The 22071-nt window shown below is 36.4% G+C and overlaps 1 protein-coding gene across 1 annotated transcript in view; it reads left to right on the top strand.

The window, feature by feature from the left end:
• Window positions 1–22071, top strand: part of WDR70 (WD repeat domain 70) — a 127732-nt gene that overhangs the window by 54118 nt on the left and 51543 nt on the right. The window contains exon 10 of the mRNA XM_065860846.2: window positions 14558–14732. Within this exon, the coding sequence (XP_065716918.1) occupies window positions 14558–14732 (175 nt within the window). The remainder of the gene's footprint in view (window positions 1–14557; window positions 14733–22071) is intronic.

The raw sequence follows: 22071 nt of genomic DNA, 5'->3' as shown, positions 1-22071 counted from the left end.
TCTGAGCCTTTAGTCTGAACTTGCTCACTATTGATATTTCATGCTTGTTGTGGTTCTTTCACGTGAAAGCTGAAGTACTCATGCAGTCTACCAATTTCATCAGTCTGAGAGGTCTTGGGAAGTACAAAATATTTCAGGACCTCCAAAAGCAGTAGAGATGTGATAGACGTGGTCACCTTGTTTGGAAATTCATATAATTATGTGGAATATAATTTAAAATTATTCCAAGCATACTCAGTGCCATAATAGAGGAAGACTTTAAAGTAGTGAGCCTTACAAGCTTTATTTCTTGTAATGACTATTTGTGAATCAGAAGTTAACTTAAATAAGGTACTCTCCAACTGTTGCAGATAATATTATTTTGAATTAAATATCAAATTATATGACACACAAACCTGATTTAACCAGTATTTGATATACGGTATACTATAGAGTTGTTGCTTACATACCCACATTGAGATACCATGCAGATTAGCTAAAAACTTGTTCTCAAGATTTGCATGAGGTCAAAATTAAGCAGAATTGGCATTTATGAAAATCAAGTTATGCAGGAGGATTTGTATAGCCACCTTATCTGTCCTCACATAGTTGACGTGGTTTTATTTCAGCCATAGCAATTGCTGTTTTCAATAATGAGGCTTAGGAATTACATGTGCCAATTATGTTAAGTTCTTGTGACTTTTTTCTTTCTTCTGTCTCTAGAACACCCTGAGTTCTCATCCTTTAGCACAGGAAAAGGGAGCATTGAGGATTATGTAGGGGTAAAGTTCTGTTGCTTCTGTGAAAATCTTGCCTGATCAGCCAAAAATTTATGTCTTTGGAAAAACCACCTCTAGAGACTTTTTAATAATACCAGAGTGCCTTCATCAAATTGCTGCCGTTTTGCATGTGTGTAGTAATTTGCACTTCACTGTCATGGTAGTTCGCTTTTTTGTCTTGACGTGTGTAGAGGTGTGAAATCCACTTCAGATAGATGAGGATGGCTTTTTCTAGACTAACTTATCTATTTATAGATATTTGTGCAGTACAGAGCTGATTAAGAGAGCACAGCAAATGAGCAGGCCTGGTTAAGAGGAGTTTGAATAACGGTTGTGCTGGCCGTTGCTGAAAGCTGTATGTTTACAAAAGGGTTAGTAAGGCTATTTTTGTCTTTATAAACTATGTACGTTTATATTAATATTTTTCTGAAGTTTTTCTTGCTTAAAATGTTAGCTGTTGCAATAAAAATCCCGTCAGTTCTAAGAGCTTGCATTTGAGGGTTTTTTCAACAGAGATGCTTTACTGTGTAATTTCATTTTTAAAGGGTTCATACAGTAGCAGATTATCTTAAGAATTAAAAATTTGAAATGAAAGAACTTGCTGCAATACAGGGAAAATGGAGGACAGAAGCATGCTAAGTTGTGCCAATTCTTTTTCCTTATTATTAAATCAAGTCTTGCTATTATGTCTATGGCTTTGTGGAAGTGAGGATGTTTTATGCTTTGTCCCTAGAACCCTGTTTTATGCACATAGACAGGAACAAGACTCTACTTTCCATGTAGCATAATTGAAGAGAAATTGATTAATCAAGTGGTTTTTACATTGCAGCTTGTATAAGCACAAGCTTTTGCTGAAGACTAGGTTTTCAGTTAAGCATTGAGCTTTTTCTGCCCCTCATATATTGATCCCAAGTCTAGATCAGTTTGTTTTCTGAAATGATACATTTAGAATTTCTTGTTATCTACAGCTTCCAAGTCTATAATATATAAAATACAGGAGGTTTGTTCTGTTTGTCAGTGTAAGACAGAGAAACACAGGAAGAGCTGGGGAATCCATCCAGTGGTGATGGGACATAAATTAAGAATTTGTTGTTCCTTCAGAGTAGTTTGAAATAGACATACATGCACATATATCTGGTGTGTGTATAAATGCAATGACTCCAGTAAGCATGTGAAGTTTTTCATGTGCAAACAGCAGATGCAACATGAAAATACACTTCTGTTTTCTCCATTTGGAAATGGAACTGGTTTTGTTAACTTAGTTAACAACTTAACGTGATTTCACAAAAGCCTGAAAGTATCTGGTAAACTTACAATTCTGACACTGACTTCCCTGCAGCTACTCTACATACTTTCAAACAAGATGGTACAATTTTTTCAGTGGTAGGAACTGAATTGCAGGTTAGGAGTACCTATCCTGGGATGTGTAAAAGCAGCGGTATCTTGTGGGTTTAAACAACTGATCATAGGTGGGTGAAAGAAGGATTTTTGACATCTCATAAACTTCTAAAAGCTGTGTTATCTTTCTGCAACATTGAGGGTGCCAGGAATGATGAAATTGAGTAAGGGGCCAAATTCAGCCTAGGACCACAAATCTGGCCTGTTTGCATCAATTATTGAGGGTTCTCTTGCTTCAAGGTAAAACACATTTGTATTTTAAAGATAAAAGTATACAAGAATTAAAAACTGTATTTCAGAAATGGCTTATTTTTAAGAGCTTCCTTAGCTGTGTTTTTCCATAGTAGGAAGGAACTAAACATATAAAGCATCCTGAACTTGCTTTTCACTAATAACTTCCAGTTGAGTGGAAGCTGGAAAATGTCCCAATTCTCAAGAAGAATAAGAGGGAAGACCCTGGTAATTACAGGCCTGCCAGTGCCTGGTAAAATTACGGAGAAGGTTATTCTGGGAGTTACGAAAAACATTTTAGAGACAATGCACTGGTCGTAGCCAGCATGGATTCACAAGAGGGAAGTCCTGCTTAACTAACTTAATTTCCTTTTATGACAAGGTAACCCATCCAGTTGACCAAGGGAAGCCAGCAGACGTGTGATTTTTGGATTTTAGCAGAGTTTTTGGTAGTCTATCACAGTATACTTCTGGAAAAAAAATCCAGCACACAGCTAGACAAGTCCATAATATGTTGCGTGAGCAATTGGCAGACAGGTTGGGCTCAAAGGGTTATAGTAAATAGGGTTATATCCAGCTGTTGGCTGGTCACCGGTGGGGTTTCCCAGGGCTCAGTTTTAGGGCAGTGTTCTTTAATGTTTTTATGAATAATTGGGATGCAGGATTGAATGTGCTTTAAGTAAGTTTGCTAATGATACTAAACTAGGAGGAGCTGTGGACTCCTTCGAAGAGTAGAGAGGCCTTAGAGAGAGATCTGGATAGACTCTACACCTGGGCGGCCACCAAGCACATGAAATTTAACAAGAGCAAGTGCCAGATTCTCCACCAGGGATGGGGTAATCCTGGTTATGCCTACAAATTGGGGGATGAGAGGCCGGAGAGCAACACAGTGGAAGGACATCAGGTGGTTTGGGTTGATGACAAGTCAAACATGAATCAGCAGAGTTTCCTAGCCATCAAAAGGGCCAACCATGTCCTGGGTGCATCCAGCACAGCATTGCCAGCTGGGCGAGGGAGGTGATTGTCCTGCTCTTCTCTGCACTGGTGCGGCCTCACCTGGAGCACTGTGTGCAGGTCTGGGCAACTCTGTGGAAGGAGATTGAACTTACTCAAGTGTGTCCAAAGTAGGACAGCCAACATGGTGAAAAGCCTTGAGAGCAAGACTTCCGAGGAGTGGCTGAGGTGACTTGGTCTATTCAGCTTGGAGAAGGGGTGTTCCTATAGTCATCTTTAGCTTCCTCATGGAGGGGCAGAGGAGGGGTAGGTGCTCCTCTCTTCTCTGTGGCAGCCAGCTACAGGACATGAGGAGGTGGCATGAAGCTGCATCAGGAGAAGTTCAGGTTGGACGTGAGGAAAAGATTATTCATTTAGGGGCTGGTTGGTCCCTGGAACAGGCTCCCAGCGAAGTGGTCATGGTACCAGACGTGTCAGAGCTCACGGGGCCTCTGGATGATGCTCTTAGTCACATGGTTTAGTATCAGGTAGTCCTGTGAGGAGCAGGGAATCGAACTTCTCTGGTCTTTTTATTTAAATGGAAAACCAAATTGTTAAATGTAGTTTCTCAGTTGTTTATGTCCTGCTATTTACTGGTTTTAAATCTATGTATTTTCAACTCTAGCCAAACAATTTCCCCACACATGGAGATAAGGGAGTCTAAGTCTATAGTTTTTTGTCTTCAGAAATAATAAAATTTTATACTATTTTGTCCACTAACCTTTTGCTTTAGACTTTTAACCTTACACAAAAGTCAGAAAGGCATATAGGGGATTCCTCAGTAGCAGTAATATTATGAAGTAAGCAGACTATAGTGTTGAGTACATGGAAAAATTATGCTCTGTGTGTTTATCCAAACAGATACAGGACTCTATCCTGACTCTTTGGAAAGCTGAGGCTAGGAAGTCTATTTCTTCTCTAAAAGAGATGCTGTCTTTGTTTCTGAATTTTTGGGAGTAGGAGCGAAGTGTCTTACACTTTGGCGTGTATTCCATAAAATATGATAAATACGATAAATACATACATTTGTATTTACTTACACTTCATGTGCTGCCATTTGGTGTGGTCTGTATAAGCATTTAATAAGTTTTTATGGAGATTGTACTACAACATACAAAATTTGTTACTTCACACATAAATGCAAAGTAAAACTCAATTTTAAAATTTTCTGCTACCCAAAGTGCGTATTTAATCTGTATAACTGAGTTTAACTTTGTATTGTTTAGAACAGAGTCTGTAACTTTAAAAATCAAAATACATTTAAGACTTATAGTTTGTTCTTTTGCTACTTACCTGTTGTTAGATTACAGTTCATTGCTAATGGAACTGCAGAAAAGTGGCTGTGAGTGAGATCTAAGAGGGCAGCAAAACCAGTTAAAACTAATTGTTACGCATATGGGAGCAGCTGACGTGTTGCTTCAGAGAGCTTTTAATTGCTTGACTGCTTTAATTTAATTGCAGTTCATTTTTCACTGGTTTAATGGGGAGAGTTCTGCTGAGTGTTATTAATAGTTCCAATCTAAGTTATTTATTACAGTGAAGAAGAACTTGAGATCCAAATGAGCCTTAACTATTTTATAGCCATGACTAATCAGCTTTTTAGAAAGCATCCTGTTTTCCTAGTGATTTACTCTTCCTGTTCTTGCCATATCATGCAAGACTGCTCTTGAGTCATTTCAGTTCATGCAGGTGACAGTAACTTGAACTGTCAAGTTGTTCTTTACCAGAAGTCTTCGCCTTTGATCTTAATCAGAGGTACCCCTGTAGGGAGATTGATTACAGCCCACTCTTATCTTTACTAAGTGGGAGATGAGATCTCAGTTTGTGGCCTTCTTGCCCTATTTGGAAAATAACACCAAATTTTACTTCCTTTAACTGTCACAGGATTCTGAAGTCAATCACGTATTATCTGTAATTCATCTAATGTTCTGTATAAAAGTAATAATATTGAAGTTAGATGTTGCTGGAATAGTTAAGTGAAGGACTCATTGTGTGCAAAGTGCTACATAGTCTTAGGAAAATACCAGTACTCTTTTTTTTTTAAATAACACATCATTAACATAGACTTTGCATTATTATTAATTCAAAAATGTATTGGCCCTTCAGGGAGCTTAATATGCTTCTTTAAAATCACTGAACCTGATAGTCATTGGAAGAAATTATGTAGGGAGATGGTTCTCTAACATACTCTATGGATGATTTTCTGAAGACTTGCTTAGATCCTTTGCTGGTTTGAACTGGAGAGGTGGTGTGCTTTGATGCAGACATTCATGATTGTCAGTGTAATGGTTGATTCAAAGAAGAACAATCTCTTTTTTTCAGTCAGATTTGTATGTGAAGACTTCATCAACAAGACAGAAAACAAATTAGCTGTCTGTGCCAGCAAGAAAGTAATTCAGAACTAACAAGCTTTTTTTCTCTTAGTGCAGTCTGGTTGCCCAAGTGCTCATCACTAATGAGATCAAATATATTCAGTACTTTAGGAAAATACAAAAGGAATTTGCAGTTAGCAATAGGACAAGGGGGCATGGGCTTAAACTCTGCCAGGGGAAATTTAGTCTGGTTATTAGAAAGAAATTCTTTGCAGAGAGAGTGATCAGGCATTGGAATGGCTGCCCAGGGAGATGGTGGAGTCACCGTCCCTGGAGGTTTTTAAACTGAGATTGGACATGGCACTTAGTGCCATGGACTGGAGTTGGACCAAGGGTTGGACTTGATGATCTCTGAGGTCTTTTCCAACCCAGTCGATTCTGTGAATTACTTTAATATTTGTGGAAGTACAAAGGGAGAAAGGTCTATAGGAATTCAGACATGATGGGCATGTTCAAGTTTTGCCTGTACATTGGCCTACAAAAGGGGTTTTGTCAAATAGACTGAATCCATTATAACTACCTTAAGTTAAACCTCAGAAAAAATTCTTCAAAGAAGAAACCATTAATTATTCTTTTTTGGTAAACTATGAGCCCGGCAACCACTGTTGTCAGTACCGTATATACCATTAATTTGAAGACTTTTTTTAATCTGAAGAGAGTTTTTCCTGTATCACTCGTTTGGCGATCTAAGGAGTGTTCTGGAGCATGTTTGTTGTGCCTTTGTTTTGTTTTTAAATCCCTCAGTGATCTGTCTTCAATTTATCTTCCACAGAATTTGAATGTATTTAAGACAGTGCTCAATGCAGTGCATTCTGCTTTCTATAATATCTAAAGCTTTATTTAACATTACTTTCCTTTTATGTAGTTTATTCTTGTATGTTGGTTCTTGAAGGTGTTTGTTTGGTTTGGTGGGGTTTTTTGTTTGTTTCTTCCCCCTACCTCCAGACAGTCATCCTACCTTCAGAATGTAATTACTGGTTTTAGATTTCTTTATTTTTCTGTATTCTAAACAGCACTGAATATAACATGCATATGGAATCTTAATCCTCCTTCCTTAGAAGTATGGAATCTTACTGGCATAATACTTGCATGCCTGCATACCCTCTACTACTGCTTTCTGTCCAGCAGTTAGCTTAGTTAACCATGTTTGGTTTTCCACAATTGATCTGCTTTTCACTTATATATCCCTTCATGTTTTTCTTTCCTACTTGTATGTTCATTCCCTTAATATTTCTTTTCATATCTTTTCTTCTGAGGTTGTAATGTTTTTCCCACCAAGCCTTTTGTTTTACTTATGTTCAGACTATTTGTTTTCATGTAAGGAAAATTCTGCTGAACTACACTGGAACTAGCCTATTTTTCCAATAACTGTTAATGGAAAATACATATAGTAATGTTAATCTTTTGTTTTTAATCAAAATTTTCTATCATTTACTTACTTCTTCATCTTCTACTATTCTGTACATTATTTATATTTTAATATGTTATACCGTCTTCCAAGATAGTGATTATATTCCAAGCAGAGTGCTCATCTGTTAGTAAAAGGGATGTATTACAGGTAATGGGTTTTCTAGCTAGATTTTCTGTAAGAACACTTGATTTACAAATAACTATTTCAAGATCTGTACATTTAGCAAAAAAATAATATATAAGAAACACATATATTCTTCTTTGGATATGTTAAGAGCGAGTATAGTTTAAAGTTTCAAAGTCTTTTAAAAAGCTGTCAAATATTTTTAGAAAGAAAAAATGTATTTTGAAACTTTTAGGTCCCATGTAAAACTTACTGGTTTGAATTAAAGCATTCAGCATCTTTCAGGTTAAAGATTGGACATAGCAAGGTGTTTATCTGAATTTGGCATTGTGCAGTATAGTTCAGTAGGAATTTACAAGGGTAGGGGGGAACAGTCTAGAGCAGAATCCTAGAATTTCTTTTGTGATCTGTACTGAAATCTTCGTGTTTGTGTGATTGAATGCTCTTGTGTTTTTGTTAAGAGCTGCTGTTGATAGTAGATAAATGTCAACACTTATAATGTAGGATTATTTTTTTTGTTCTGTCTCATATTTTGTCATTCATTCTTGCCAATGTGATGTGTGAAATATGTATGCTATAGTCTTTGTCTTTGAGAATGATAGAATTTTGTAGCTGGTCATTTTTGATGGGCAGATCTGCAAATACTTGGGGCGGTTTTCAGGTTTTGAATGCACTTGAAAGAGAAGGATGTCATGTGGGATGGTGTCAAATGCTTTGCACAAGTCCAGGTAGATCAGTTGCTCTTCCCTTATGCAGCAACTCTGTAAGCCCATTGCAGGTGGCTACCAGATTTGTCTGGCATGCTGTGCCCTTAGTGAAGCCATGCTGGGTGTCACCAGTCACCTCCTTATTTTCCATGTGCCTTAGCACCATTTCCAGGAGGATCTGCTCCATGATCTGGCTGGCAGAGGTGAGACTGACTGGCTGGTGGCTCTCTGGTCTTCTTTTTTCCCTTTTTAAAAATGGGAGTTATGTTTCCCCTTTTCCAGTTGGTGCAATCTTCACTGGATTGCCACGGATTCTCAAATATGATGGATAGTGGCTTACCAACTTCATCTCTACCATTTCACGTAGGACCTGCAGCTGTGTCATCAAGTTCCATGGACTTATGCACCTTTAAGTTCCACAGACGTTCTCAAGCCCGATCTTCTCCTGCAGTGGCCAATTCTTCATTCTTTCAATCCCACCTTTGCCTTCTGTAACTTGGGCGTTGTGGCAAGAGTGCTTGCTGGTGAAGGTTGAAGCAAAAATGTGATTGAGTACCTCAGCCTTCTACATATGCCAGGCAACCAAGTTTCCCGTTTCCTTCCAGAGAGTCCTCACATTTTCTCTAGTCTTCCTTTTATCACTAATATACCTACAGAAGCTTTTCTTGTTGCCCTTGTTGTCTCTGGCCAGATTTAAGTCTGTCAGGGTTTCAGCTTTTCCTACCCCATCCCTGACTGCTTGGACAATTTCTGTGTATTCTTCCCAGCCTACCTGCTGGCCAGCAACAGTGTTTTTGCTTATTAATTTAGAACATCTACTTGCCGTGCTCCCTCAGACATCCTTATGTGTCATTTCAGTTTGGAGTTGGTTGCTTTTTAATTCATTTAGACTGTACAACAGGAATAGTTCTGATTCATTGTTATTAGATTTTAATCTATTTTTCCACTAGAGAATAGCAATTATAATTCAGCTGTAATTACCTAAATGGTGGCAATTTCTCCTATCAAAAAAGGGCTACCAATTTAATTTGGAAACATGGAAAAATCTACATTCATAGTTGCTTCAATCCATTTGCTGTATATCACATAAAAGTGAATTTTGATGTTTTTATTTGTTTCTTACTCTGGTAAAATGTTTTATCTGCTAAAGTTTCTGTTTGTTTTTTACATTTAGAGATTATTTAAGTAACAGAGAAGCTGAAGAAGTATTGTAAATTATTAAGTTGTGTCAATATTTTTGGCAGTTCCTTCCATAGTTATGATTTTACTTACGTTGGATCTGACTTTTTTGTGTTCTGGTTTAAATTATTTTAACTCTCTTCAGATGCTGGGAGTAGGTAGCTTATTTAGAAGTTTTTCTGCCAAACAAGTATGGAAAATTTTTCTGGATTTCTCCATCTGCTTGTGTGTACAAATTCTTTCAGTATCTGGTAGGTGATTCAAACTTCATTGGGTTCCATGTGCTCAACAGAAGACAACTGTAACTTACTTCTGCTGAAAGAGGGCATAAAGAATACAACAATGGAAGTTCTCTTGCTGACAGTCTTGTACCACCATATGCACAAAGTGCATCTTAACAGAACTTTTCAGCTATTTCTTATCTATCTATCTATCTATCTATCTATCTATCTATCTATCTATCTATCTATCCTCTTTGCATATTCTGCTTTAGGTAATTTTTCACCATATTTTTGTATTTTAAGTGTGATAAGAGTAGACATAGTTATTAAGGATAGACTTAATATATATTTACTATATTAAATTCCAATAACATTTAATATTGTGCAAGAGTTTTGCAGTCCAGTAGAAACAGAGAATAAGGGACAGAGAAGCTTAGTGGAATCTGAGAGGTCAGGCATTTAATGTTTAAGCTAGTTCATTCCATGAATTTTAGCAGATTGTATTAGAATAGTAGTAGAATGAGCAGTGGCTGACTGAATCAAGACTTGGAGAAATTTTCCATGCTTTCAGGCTGGGAAATGCAGCTATATAAATAACTTCAATAATTTGTGTAATACAGCGTTGTCAATAATTTTATTAGAAATTCTGACATAGTGATAACACCATAAAACATTGGAAAAAAAGGAAAAAAAAAAAAAAGAGAAAAACATTGGGGGCGGGGGGGAATGCACAAAACCTTTGGACCCCAGTAATTAAATTACTTGTTTATTATGGGTCATTTAACTTCTCAGTGGTCAGGAAAATATCCACATTACCTTTCCAAAAGAACATTCCCATCCTTTTCTAAGTTGCTTTGAATTGCTCTTGGCAAATAGAAGAACTTTACAAAATCTGTTTTGCAGATGTGGAATCCACCATTTAAAAAGTTAAATTTAAACTTGTATGTAAGCCTTTTCATTGAAGTTTTATTTGAAATGAAATTTATGGAAGAGAAATTAAAAATATTTATGTGGCTGTACATATCATTCAGTGTATTAGAATTTGATGTGATGAAAGAATGATATATATTGGGAGGATAGTTTAAAAAAACCCCTATTTGTTGTTTTTACTAAAGAAAAAAGAAAAAAATTAATTAAAGATAGTTAGTTTTCAGGTGGAAAAAAGTTTTTAATTTTTTGAACCAGAATTAGTATCCTGGAACTGACGTGATGGAACCAAGGGTAATTTTTTTTACTTGTTTTAACACAAAAAAACATTAGATTGGACCCAGAGTAGCTTAGGAAGGGAAAATGGGACTTCTGTAATGCAGTCTCAGTTGTTTTTTTAATGTCTGAGGAGGAGGGAGAATCATGATATTGTACAAAATATTCTGAAAAAACCCTAGAGGCATAATTCCAAATGGTGCTCTCTTGAGTTGACTGTGATATGGTGACTAAGGGTCTGTAGTAGAAGGGGAGAGAAAGTACAGCAACAACCTTAGCTAGCATTTGTTTGCGGTGTTGTCAGTTTAAAGACATATTCCCTGATGATAGATTTTTTGGATTTCTGTTTTCCTCCTGGCTAGGATGGGAGGAGTTAAATATTAAGAATTATAAAGTGTTGTGAGGGAAAGGGACTGGAAAAAGCCCTCAAGTAAGTTTCAAGTGTAAACAGTAGATGGGGGAAGCCATCCAAGTGCCTGCTGGAAGAAGGGATGGGATGCTCAGGTAGTTACTGACAGAGCATGGAGGGTAAAAGGAGAATGTCAGAACTAATGAGTCTGTATCAAACTCAGACTGTGTGATCAGGGTCCTTTGAATAAGGCAGTGAAAGTATCTCTTTGAGATTCTTCAGAGATTTCTATGTTTCTAGTCCATCTGAAGGAAAATGTGAAGCCTGTATAGTTTATAGATGATTTCTAATGTTTTGGTTGGTGATGATTCAGTCAGAAACCATGGGCCAGTTGATTTATGCGGTGAGCTGAAGTTTTGTCCATGGTATCATGAGACGTGTTTGCAATATGATGCCTATTTTTTTAATAAAAGTAGGAAACGTTTCCGTGAAGAATAAAAATACTTGAAAGATGTGACATGAGAGACAAGGTTAAAGAGCTCAGTCATAGCTCAAGAGTTAAGGGCTCTCTGGCAGTGATTTGTCAATTTGTAAATAATACACAGATGATTTCTTAGAAAATATTTATTTAATTTTAGTAGAAAAGTTTTATATTTAGATCCAATAGCAGAAGTGCAACAGTAAATACTCGTTCAGTGTGGGGACATTAAGAAAACATTGAGGGGACATTATACCAGTACTATAGGTTATGTAGGCATTTTAAAAAGGAGAGTGTGGCCAGGTCTCTGCTGCAGAAGCAGCACCTCAGGAAACTTAGATGTTTCCTGTGTCCCTCTGATATTACAGTTGATATGGGGCTCACATTTTTTTTTTAATCTGTGTTATACTTTTTTCTTTACAGTTGGAAGGTAAAATGAATATGCTCTATAGTGTTGTGAAGCAATTGAGATTTTTAGAGGACACTAAGTCCTAAAAAGAGGAAACTGAAGGCTTTAAGAGAGTCTTTCTGTGTCAGCAGAAATAAAGAATTAAGATGGTGAAGGAATCTCAGAGGTTGTTTCTGTAATTACAGCTGAGATGCTTGTGAGGTATCTTGGGTAAAAAGGCAAATAGGGGGAGGCATACTTTAAACTTCTATGTGCATAACTGTCTTATTAGGTACACCATGTGAGAAGGGGGAAACTTGTAGTATAAGGGAGGGAGTAGCTTTCTAGCAGGACATGGTCATAACAAGAGGAGGAAGAGAAGCTGGAGGTGTGGGATATTCCAGTGAGTACTGGTGAGGCCCCACCTTGGATACTGTGCTCAGTTTTGGGCCCCTCATCCTAAGAAGGGCATTAAAGTACTAGAGAGAGTGCAAAGGAAGGTGGTGAAGCTGGTGAGGGGTCTGGAGCACAAGTCTGATGAGGAGCATTTGAGGGAACTGGGGCTGTTTAGCCTGGAGAAAAGGAGGCTGAGAGGAGACCTGATCGCTGTCTACAGCTACCTGAAAGGAGGTTGTAGCATGCAGGGTGTTGGTCTCTTCTCCCAAGAGATGGGATGAGAGGAAATAGGCTTAAGTTGCACCAGGGGAGGTTCAGATGGATATTAGGAAAAAATTCTTCATGGAAGGGCTTGTCAGGCACTGGACCAGGCTGCCCAGGGAAGTGGTTGGGTCACCATCCCTGGAGGTGGTTAAAAGACGTTTAGACATGGTTCTTAGGGACATGGTTTAGTGCTAGAGTTAGGTTATGCTTGGACTCAATGATCCTGAGGGCCTCTTCCAGCTGAAATGATTCTATAGAAGGATTGAATATAATGGGGAAAAGAGACTGGAAAAAGACTCAAGTTTTGAGTAAATATCAGCATGGGATGAGTGTCAGTGTGCCTTTTGAAAAGTAGGAAGTTGAGATGGTTGTTGACTGACAACACATGGAGAGGAAAAGGGGAATTTCAGTGTCACGTAATGACTGAGGATGGAAGCAGCCTCTGAAGATACTCTAATCTCCACCCATCCTGTTCAACACATAATCACCTAGGCACTCAGCACATGGCCATCTCCAGACAGGTTTTGGATAACTGTAAGAAAGGTGAACACATAACCATGCTGGGCAAGCTGTTCCACATAGCAGTATAGATTTATTTAAGTGCCCCCAGAAAATTCATCATAATCTAATGTTTCATTTAAAATGAAAAAACAAAAGCAAAAAAGCCAAACCAAAACCAAACCAAACCATCAGAACACTTAAATGTCTTAAGCTAGAGCTCCAAATATAGCACTGAAGTAATACCTTATAAATATGAGTTTTGAAGACTTTTTAAAAACAGTCTATCTTGATTTTGCTATGGACAACTGGAGATTCATTCTACTTCAGTTACTGATTTCTCATTACTGTCATTAAATGCGTGATTAAATATAGCTTTGATGAGCTATTTCCAGCTCACTTTCTTGTCCTAGAATTAGATATATCTCATCTCTGTAGCCTGTCTGTTTTTGTAGCTCTGATGGAAGCTCCTAATGTTGTACCATGGTGTCTTGTCTTGTTCTGGAGAAATGGCAGCCTTTGTTAAAGTGCTGTTTGCTTTGCTAGAGACTATTGTATTATGTGCTCTTAGATCATAGACAATATCTTTAAACAAAGAAAGTTGTCTTGAGATTTTTTTTTTTTACTTTCTAAATTAATGATCTTCCTTCCTTTGCCAAATCCTGAAACTCTTCTCTGTGTTAGATGCCAGAAGAGTTTTGAATTTTTATCTGGAAAGAAATAAACATATTGAATGGATAGAAAACATTTGCATCTAAGACAGTTTAAAAGAGTCCACCTGTATCTCAGTGGTTTAGTTCTTGCGCATTTGGATGTTTTTGTGCATCTAAGAAACATTAAAGATCTAGGCAGATATTCTTTTTCCATTAAAAAGAAAAATTATGTATTTATTTTGCTAATAATGTGGTGAAAACTCAACTTGAAAAAACAATATTGTATAAATTAGTCTTTCTTAAGTATTTAAAGAACAGTTTTACAACAGAACTTGTAAGGCTTTTGGGGTTAGTGGAAGAGAAATATGATAATATGGCCATTGATTATTTAAAATGCCTTTGTGAAATGAAGAAAAGTCTGAAGAAGAACTAGTGAGTCTGCAATACTCCCAGTTAAAAGCAGATTTGGCAGTTGTTGTAATATCAGAACAATTAAGACAATCTTGTTAATGAATTTCTGTAAGCATTCATGCCTGTTGCATGAAGTCTTCATCCTTGTAAAGGGCTGAATACATTAATCTTCCTGATTTCTAGTGACAGCGGAGACTATGCAGTGCCTGCTTATTAACCTTTGGTCGTTTGTCCAGTTGTAAATAATTTTATGTATTTACACAGAGTTTGGGAAGAACTGATTTTTTTCTCTTTTCATTTTTAAAATATTCACATGCTTGCTAGTGAATATAATATGTGTTTCGTAGAAAGTTGTCACATTTATTTTGTGACTGCCATACCATATCTTAAATGCCATTTTGCCATTACAGCTTTATTTGAACAATATTATATGCCATTTATACGGAAAAAGGTGTTTGGATATATAATTAATCCATATGCATTAACTTTAACTAAAACAACTCTGTATTTAAACCTTTTTCCAGAACTGTGAGGACATGGGATGTGAACAATGAGAAAAAACACAAAAGTGTATTTAAACCACGATCAGTTCAAGGTAAACGGGTGATTCCTACGACTTGCACATACAGCAGAGATGGTAAACTTATTGCAGCGGCCTGTCAAGATGGCTCCATCCAGATCTGGGATAGGAATATGAGCGTAAGTCAAGTGTTTGATAATATAAGCTGAATGCTTAAGCTGATAAAATCAATGTTGGTACTTTTATCCTTGCATTTTATTCCTCCCCTTCACCCTCCACCCAAGTACCTCATAGGCAGAATTTAATATTTCTCCTGCTTCTCTACAGCTGATCATTCAGTGTGCTGCTTTTCAGTCCAAAACACTGAGGAAACTATTGGCAGTCTATTAAAAAAAAAAAAAAGTTGACTACATAAATATGTTTAGAATATTACTTACTTAAGATGCGATGTTTGTGGAAAAAGCTGTAATTTCATTAATTCTTATGTAATTAAAAATATATACTTCCACATTTTGTTGAAGATATCGAATACATTAAGCAGTACCTCATAAAAATTCATACTGAAATCAGATATTCATCCAGATCATAGGCAGAGGAGAATAGCATCCTGGTGGGTGAGTATAAGGATAAAGCTGCGTATTAAGTGCCAAATTTTGTTACATTGTCCCATGTGTGAAAAATAACACTGAGACAAATTTGAACAAATTATATAAATATGGTGTTATCAGGAGGAGTCAGAATGAGAACTATTTCAAATTATTTAAAATTTTGAAATAAACCCTGTAATTTCTTCTGTTCATATTGAACTTAAAATTGAATTTCCAGTCGTCATGAATGTAACTGACAAAGAATAACATACATTCTTGCTACTACTTTATAATTCAAAACTTGGAGCAATCAGTGCTCCCTGTTGCTTTGTATAGTAAAGTTTAGAAACCAGTCCCGTTCCAAGAGTTTAATTTTGCGATGTTGAGTGCAAATTCACCAGGCAAAGCTTTACTGCCTTTAAAATTAATAATCCGTATCTCCTTTATTCTTATCTTACCCAAAGAACTGATGTCCAGTTCCTTTCACTTCAACAGGATAAGTACTTACAGAATGCATTGGCAGAAACAATGAGATTAGGGTTAACTTTTTGGAAGCCAAATTAAGATTACAGAGGAGATTTGGGGGTGGGGCAGAATCCTTTGGATCAAACTGACATAAGTCTTAGAAGGCTATACAATTCCAATAGGATGGCTTTGGGGAAATAATGCTGAACTAATACAAGTTACAGTAGTCTGTTCAACTGAATATTGCAAAACATTTAATTTTAAAAAGGAAAACAGGCAGTTTAGGGAACTTTTCTTGAAGACTGAATAAAATTCAATTACTGGAGGCAACAGGAAATGTATAAATGTAAAAGGAAAAGAAAGCCTGTTGGTCATATTCAAAGTATAGCCTGTATTTTTGGATTGTCGTCTATTTTTATTTCTGTTTTTATTTCCACTATAAACCCAGTAAAACTTCCTAGTGGCATGAAGCTTGAGAATTCATCCTAAGTGTAAACTTGTTCTAACAGAATAATAAATTTTTCAGAGACTGGCTTTCATCACCTGTGTATGTTGTTTATTTTAACATATACAGTATTGAAATATTAAGCTTTCTGGTGTAGTTTTAACAATAGTGCTCTTGGTAGTCTGCTTTTTCATGTGCTTTTCCTTTTGAACTTTTTTGTGTCTATAAAATGACATATTGTAATGCTGATTGGGTGCAGTTTAAGGTGATTATGAATAATTTAAAGATATATCCTGTGCATCTTGTGCCATTTCCAACTGGTGACCCCTATATAATAATGCAAGACTAAAGTGATTTCCTAGTAGACATGAAGTTGTTAGTGTCCTTGGATTTGTTTTGTTTAAAGCCTAAATAATTTTTCTCTTTGCTTTTGTTCGTCTCATTAAGAAATGTGCCAGATTTTTGTGTATAGGAGGAGTTTAGATTGTCTTTCTTTAGTGGCATTCTTACCTAAAGCTGCTGGTACTCTCTGAAAATTTCTGTGCATAGTCAAAATGAGGTATTTCAAAAGGCCTTTTGATGAAATAGTTTTAAAATAAAAAAGAAAGGTCATTCATCTTACATTTGGGGGGTCGGGTGTATAAGAAAAAAAGAAAAAAAAAAAAAAAAGAAGAACAGATATTCAAAGTAGGATTTAGAAATAGGCGAATGGGATTGACTCCTGCACTGGAATAATGAAAGTACTTTACTGGCCTGACAGGATGCAGAGATGCTTGCAAAGGAAAACAAGAAAATGTTAAGTCATGATGAAGTGGTACACTTTTGGGGGCACAAAGTAGGTGACACAGGAAAATAGGTAAAGCTGTGGAGAATCAAGACATGAGAGTTAGGCTGCTTGAAGAGATATATATTAGAAATACTAACTTCAAATTTGTGAAGAAGAAATTTTCTAATTTCCATCCAGCAAATATAGTTTGACTTTGTTGAAACAAGTGTAGAGCTGTATACACAGACTTTGCTATACTGCAGTACAGCTCTGTTTCAAGTCAAAATTAAGACAACATTTGTGTTTAACTTGAGAAGGCTCTATTGAGTCTGTGACAAAAATCACTAGTGTTTGAAAACAGAAAATAGTTGCTATAATTTCTTATACTTGGTAAGTTAGGAATGATTCTGGCATGATTGTTTTAGACTCTGGATTTGGCCCATATGCGGCAGAAAGGACAGATTCAGAACATAACTTAGTTGACTGTACTGCCATGCCAGAAGTGATCTGATAAAGGCCTGTTTTGAGTATTGGTTTTTGCATTTAAGCAAAAATATAAATGGCCTTTCAAACGTGCTGTTGAATGTCCGTACTGTTGTTCCTGCATATGATGGTGACAGCGCAAACTGAATCCAGGAAAGTGTTTCTACCAGGTATTATAGCTCACATCACGTACTCTCCATAGCGTCTGTTATCCTGGTCTCTGTGAAGGTTTTTAGACACATTTATTTTTGACAGGAGTAAAAGCTCCTGTCAAACATTGAGCACACTTCAGAGAGAGGGCATTTCATCTTTGCTTCAGTGCAAACATAAAGTCTCTGCTTTCATACAGGAGAACGGTCATGAAAACAATGGTATCAAGGGAAGACGTAGATACCCTGGTAGGAAGGAGGGTCTAATAAAGCCCTTTTCCAGAGCGAAGGGGCACTAACTAGAGGCGGGTGCTCTGCGACAGTGCTATTAGGAAGCCTCTCTTCCTCTAGGGGTTCACAAAGACATTACCACTTTACGAGGTAGCAAAAGTTCCCTAATTAAACTCCCAGAAATCTTCTTTGTCGCTGTAGCCATAGTTTCTGACTGCCAGTTTATTAGCTTCTGTTCCAGACATGACTAGGTAGCTTTACACCTGACTACGGAAATCCTACTGATGTTTCTATCAAAGGGCAAACAAATTAAAAATCAACCTGTTGTGTGGTGACATCTCCATCACCACCGTGGCATCTCCTGTGTGTGTGCTGCTGAGTAGCATAGAACTCGATCCAGAAAGGTGTGATTAAATAATTATTTGAATGTTTGTTTTTAGAAAGAAACAAGATAACAAGATCTCTTGTGCCCCATGTTTTGTCATCCCTGCTGAAGTCAAAAGTGGCTGTTTAAGTTAGGGTGAGATGAGTTAGTTGGTTTTTTCTTTTCCAAGCCAGTTAGAGCCACCTCAGTATCTGCCTTTTTTTTTTTTAAAAAAAAAATTATGTTGCTGTGCCTAGGGAGTAATTTTGGTGTGTGATTGATTATTTTCTTTAGTTCTGACTAGTAATGCACACCATGAGTGTTTCATTCAGTTTTCTGCTTCCACTGCTTTTTTGGTGCAGTTCCAAATCTCCCAACTTTATGTAGTGAGAGTAAAAACACTTTTGGAACTTTTGGAGGAAGACTTTTTTTTGTCTTCATGACACTGACATTCGTAACTTGCTAATGCTGAAGTTAGCCAAATGCATTCTGGCTCTGCCTTGCCTTTCTCCAAACTTCCTCAGCATGATCTCGATCCATTACAATCACCTGCTTCAGAGGATTTTTTTGTTTTGTCATAAATCTGTGTTATTTTCTCACATATGTTATTTTGTCAGTGCATGGTTTTTCTTTAAGGTTCACGTACATGTGCATTTACAGTGCACATTAGCAGAACGATCTGTCAGCTTGTTTGAAATATTATGAACACTGTCAACTTGGCTTAAAATAACAGCTTCAAAGGACATAAAAAATAACTTCCTTCAAACTTCCAATGGATAGTGGAAACAATAGTGTGAAATAGTCAGTCATAAGATAATACATTAGAACTGTCTCAGTTTAAATGTTCTGAGACATGGAGAAGTGTCTGGCAAATAATGGAGAGTTGGAGAGTGTTAGTAGTCAAAATAAGACAGGAGGACCTTGAAAATTATTGATTCACGGGCCAGTGCAGTAAAACCACGAGACTTACCTGCAGCTCAAATAGGTTAAAATTCCTCATCTTGCCTATGCTTGCCCATTCAAAGCTTGTTGCAAGACCAATAGTAATACTTACTGATGAACGAGCTGGTCCAGGGACCCAGTCTTTAGTAACAAGACTGAAGTGTGTCTTCCAATCAGTAAACCTCTGTGTGCTCAGCTTTCCTCTGTAGCAGTGGGAGTATCTCATTCATAGAGATACAGAAAAACTGAAGTAATTTTTGTAAAGACTATTAGCACACTTGATGTATTGTGAGTTAAAATTGATAGAAATGTCTTTAATGAAAAATATCTCCAATTATTTTCCACCCTAACAGGACGGGATTAAGATAATTTTTTCAGTGATTATAAACAGAATTTGTAATGATGACAAAACTAAACTTCTTAGTTGGCCTTTCTTAGTCCTTCAAACCACCTGATGAGGCTGCCTGTTACGTGAATTTTCCCTCCAGCTTTCCCTGGGTACATTCAGCCCAGAACTGCATAGTCAACTTCCCTGCATATGGCAGCCCCAACGATGTTACTCAGTTTATCACTTCATGTGTTTTCTGGTATATCATCGCAGCTGTGATCCAAAAGTATTGATAGGGATATTGGGGAGACAGAATTTGTAAGGAGTGGTGAAATCTTTTAAAAACCTGTAAGAAGATAGCTTGTACACCCCAAATGTTGTTTGTTTTACTCCTAGCTCTATGAAGTTGGGTCTTTTTAGAAACCTTGGCTAATTTTTACGAGCTTTTAGCTATCTAATGGCGTCTCTGTAAGTAGTAAAGAGTTAGCTTTGACAGATATAGCTGTAATAGCTTTATGTTTTTATGTAGTGTAAATCTGAACAGGAGTTATGCAATATTTTAATTTATTCTTATTGAACACAAATTGATTCAGTGCTGAGGAAGAGGCTTTTATACCTAGTGATTTTTTTATTGTCTTGTTTCATGAAACACCTACTGTTAACTCCATTCTTCAGCCATTTCCTGCTCAAAAGTGAGCATTTATAATAGCATTGCCGTACTACTGCTTTGCTAGTGTTTTCTTTTTTCCTGGTTTTAAAACCTTACTTTGATTTTAAATTACTAGAATAATTTATGTATTTTGATCAGTTTTAAATTACTTAGCTAGAGCTCAAAGTGATTTTCCAGAACTTAAAATGCACAATAATAATGAAATCCAGCACTATACTAATATACTGCCCACATGAATATCCCCAAAAGTGGTATGATCAAGTGATAATCTCAATAACCTGTTTTCCAAATGCCCTTAAGCAGCCCTATCCTCAGATATAAGGGGAAGAAAAGTGGGATGTCTCAGTATGCACTGAAATTAAGCAGATCTAAGCTCTGTACATTTAAATTACAAATACTCATGTTAAAACTATTCTCCAAATAATTGCATGATTTATAGATGTAAGATAAATACATTTCTATATTTAGTGACTGTTTGCTTTGAAAGGGTTTTTGTAAGCTTTAGTTTTGTGGTGTGCAGTATGAAGTTTAAAGGTAGAGTTTTCAGAGATGAAAAGTTTTACAAGCATTGGAACCATTTTGAAAAAATACTGTACAACTAAGGACACAGATTTAGATAATGCAAAAAGATCATGTTAAGTCTTCCCCCCCACTCCCAAAGGATGACCCTTTGGTTTTGGAATGGGAAGCTAAGACCAGATCTTACTTGGAAATTTTTTTGTAAACTTTATTTTGCTGTTCTTGATGGATTTTACAGATGATGCTGCCAAGACAGAGTAATGAAAGCTAGTAGTAAGACCTGAAACTTGCTGTAAATATTTTCTTCATTAATTGGAAGGTCCTTTGAGGGGGTTTATACCCATGCTTTTGGAAGATTGTTGGATCTTTGCATAATTACAGGATGCTTTTTGCATATGCTGCCATGCAAAAGACTCAGCTCTCAATCATAAATTATTGAGATGTATGTGTCTGTCTAATAGAAAGCTTTACTGGTGTGCATGTGCCTTTTTAGATATAGTTTCTAACAGGCAAAACTCATAGTCTTTGGCATCTGGTCTATCACAGCATTCCAGGATTATGCTCTTTTCACACCAGCTAGATTTTAATTTTTTTTTTTTTTTTTTTTTACCATGGAATATTCACTTGTCTACTTGGAAATTTTGTCTTGGTTTTGCTTTTTTAGAATTTGGGGTTTATATTGATATTTTCAGAGCATTAAAATTATTTACCTGAGATGTTAATATTTAATATAAACAATTTAGAATAACTATTACTGAATTTGCTGAAATCACTACTACAACTGAAGAGCAGGCATATCTTCCAGTTTCCCCCAAGTATGTAATGTGCTTCTTGCTTTGAAGAGGGCAGTCTGGCTACATCTGGAAATTTCTTGTGTAAATACAAGATGAAAGATATCCAAATATACTATATTCCCCTTTCAAACTTAAGGTAAGTTTTCCATATCCATAATATCCCACCCTTTCATTCCATATGTGTGTGTGCCAGATCTCTGCTCCAGAAACTGGAAATCACACACAAGCTTGCCAGCAGCAAATATTAACAGATTCATATATTATTCCTTTTTGTATACGTCTGGTTTAGCCAGTACATCACTATCTATACCCTGAAGCTAGCTGCAGTAAAGAATCTGACAATCATATGCTAAGATAAAATGTGCCCTGTTGTATTTCTAAGTGCATTTCTCTCTTATATAATAAACAGTTTATAGTTAAGAACTATCTCAGTGTTTGCACTATCTAATATAGTGATGAAAGGCAATTCTAAATCTTCAAGTCTGTCACACTCCAATGAAAACAGCATAAAGGATTTTACTTTGGATTCATATATGGTTAAAAGAAAAAGGCTTATCCCACAAGGATTATATTTTTTAAATAGTAAATCAAATTTAGATATAACATTAGAGCTTAGCTTACAGATATAATTTTAAAATGGCAATTGCAGAAGAAAAGTATAGGCACTATAGCAACATGATTTGCTATTGTGGTATTATTAATATAACATGAATAATGTTACAGAAATAAAATATAAAATGGTGAAAAATAATGAAACAGAAATAGCAGAACCTTC

The sequence above is a fragment of the Patagioenas fasciata genome, chromosome Z (genome assembly GCF_037038585.1).
Source record: "Patagioenas fasciata isolate bPatFas1 chromosome Z, bPatFas1.hap1, whole genome shotgun sequence".
NCBI lineage: Eukaryota > Metazoa > Chordata > Aves > Columbiformes > Columbidae > Patagioenas > Patagioenas fasciata.
The sequence above is the reverse complement of the archived record's forward strand: the minus strand, read 5'-3'. Positions and strand labels throughout refer to the sequence as shown.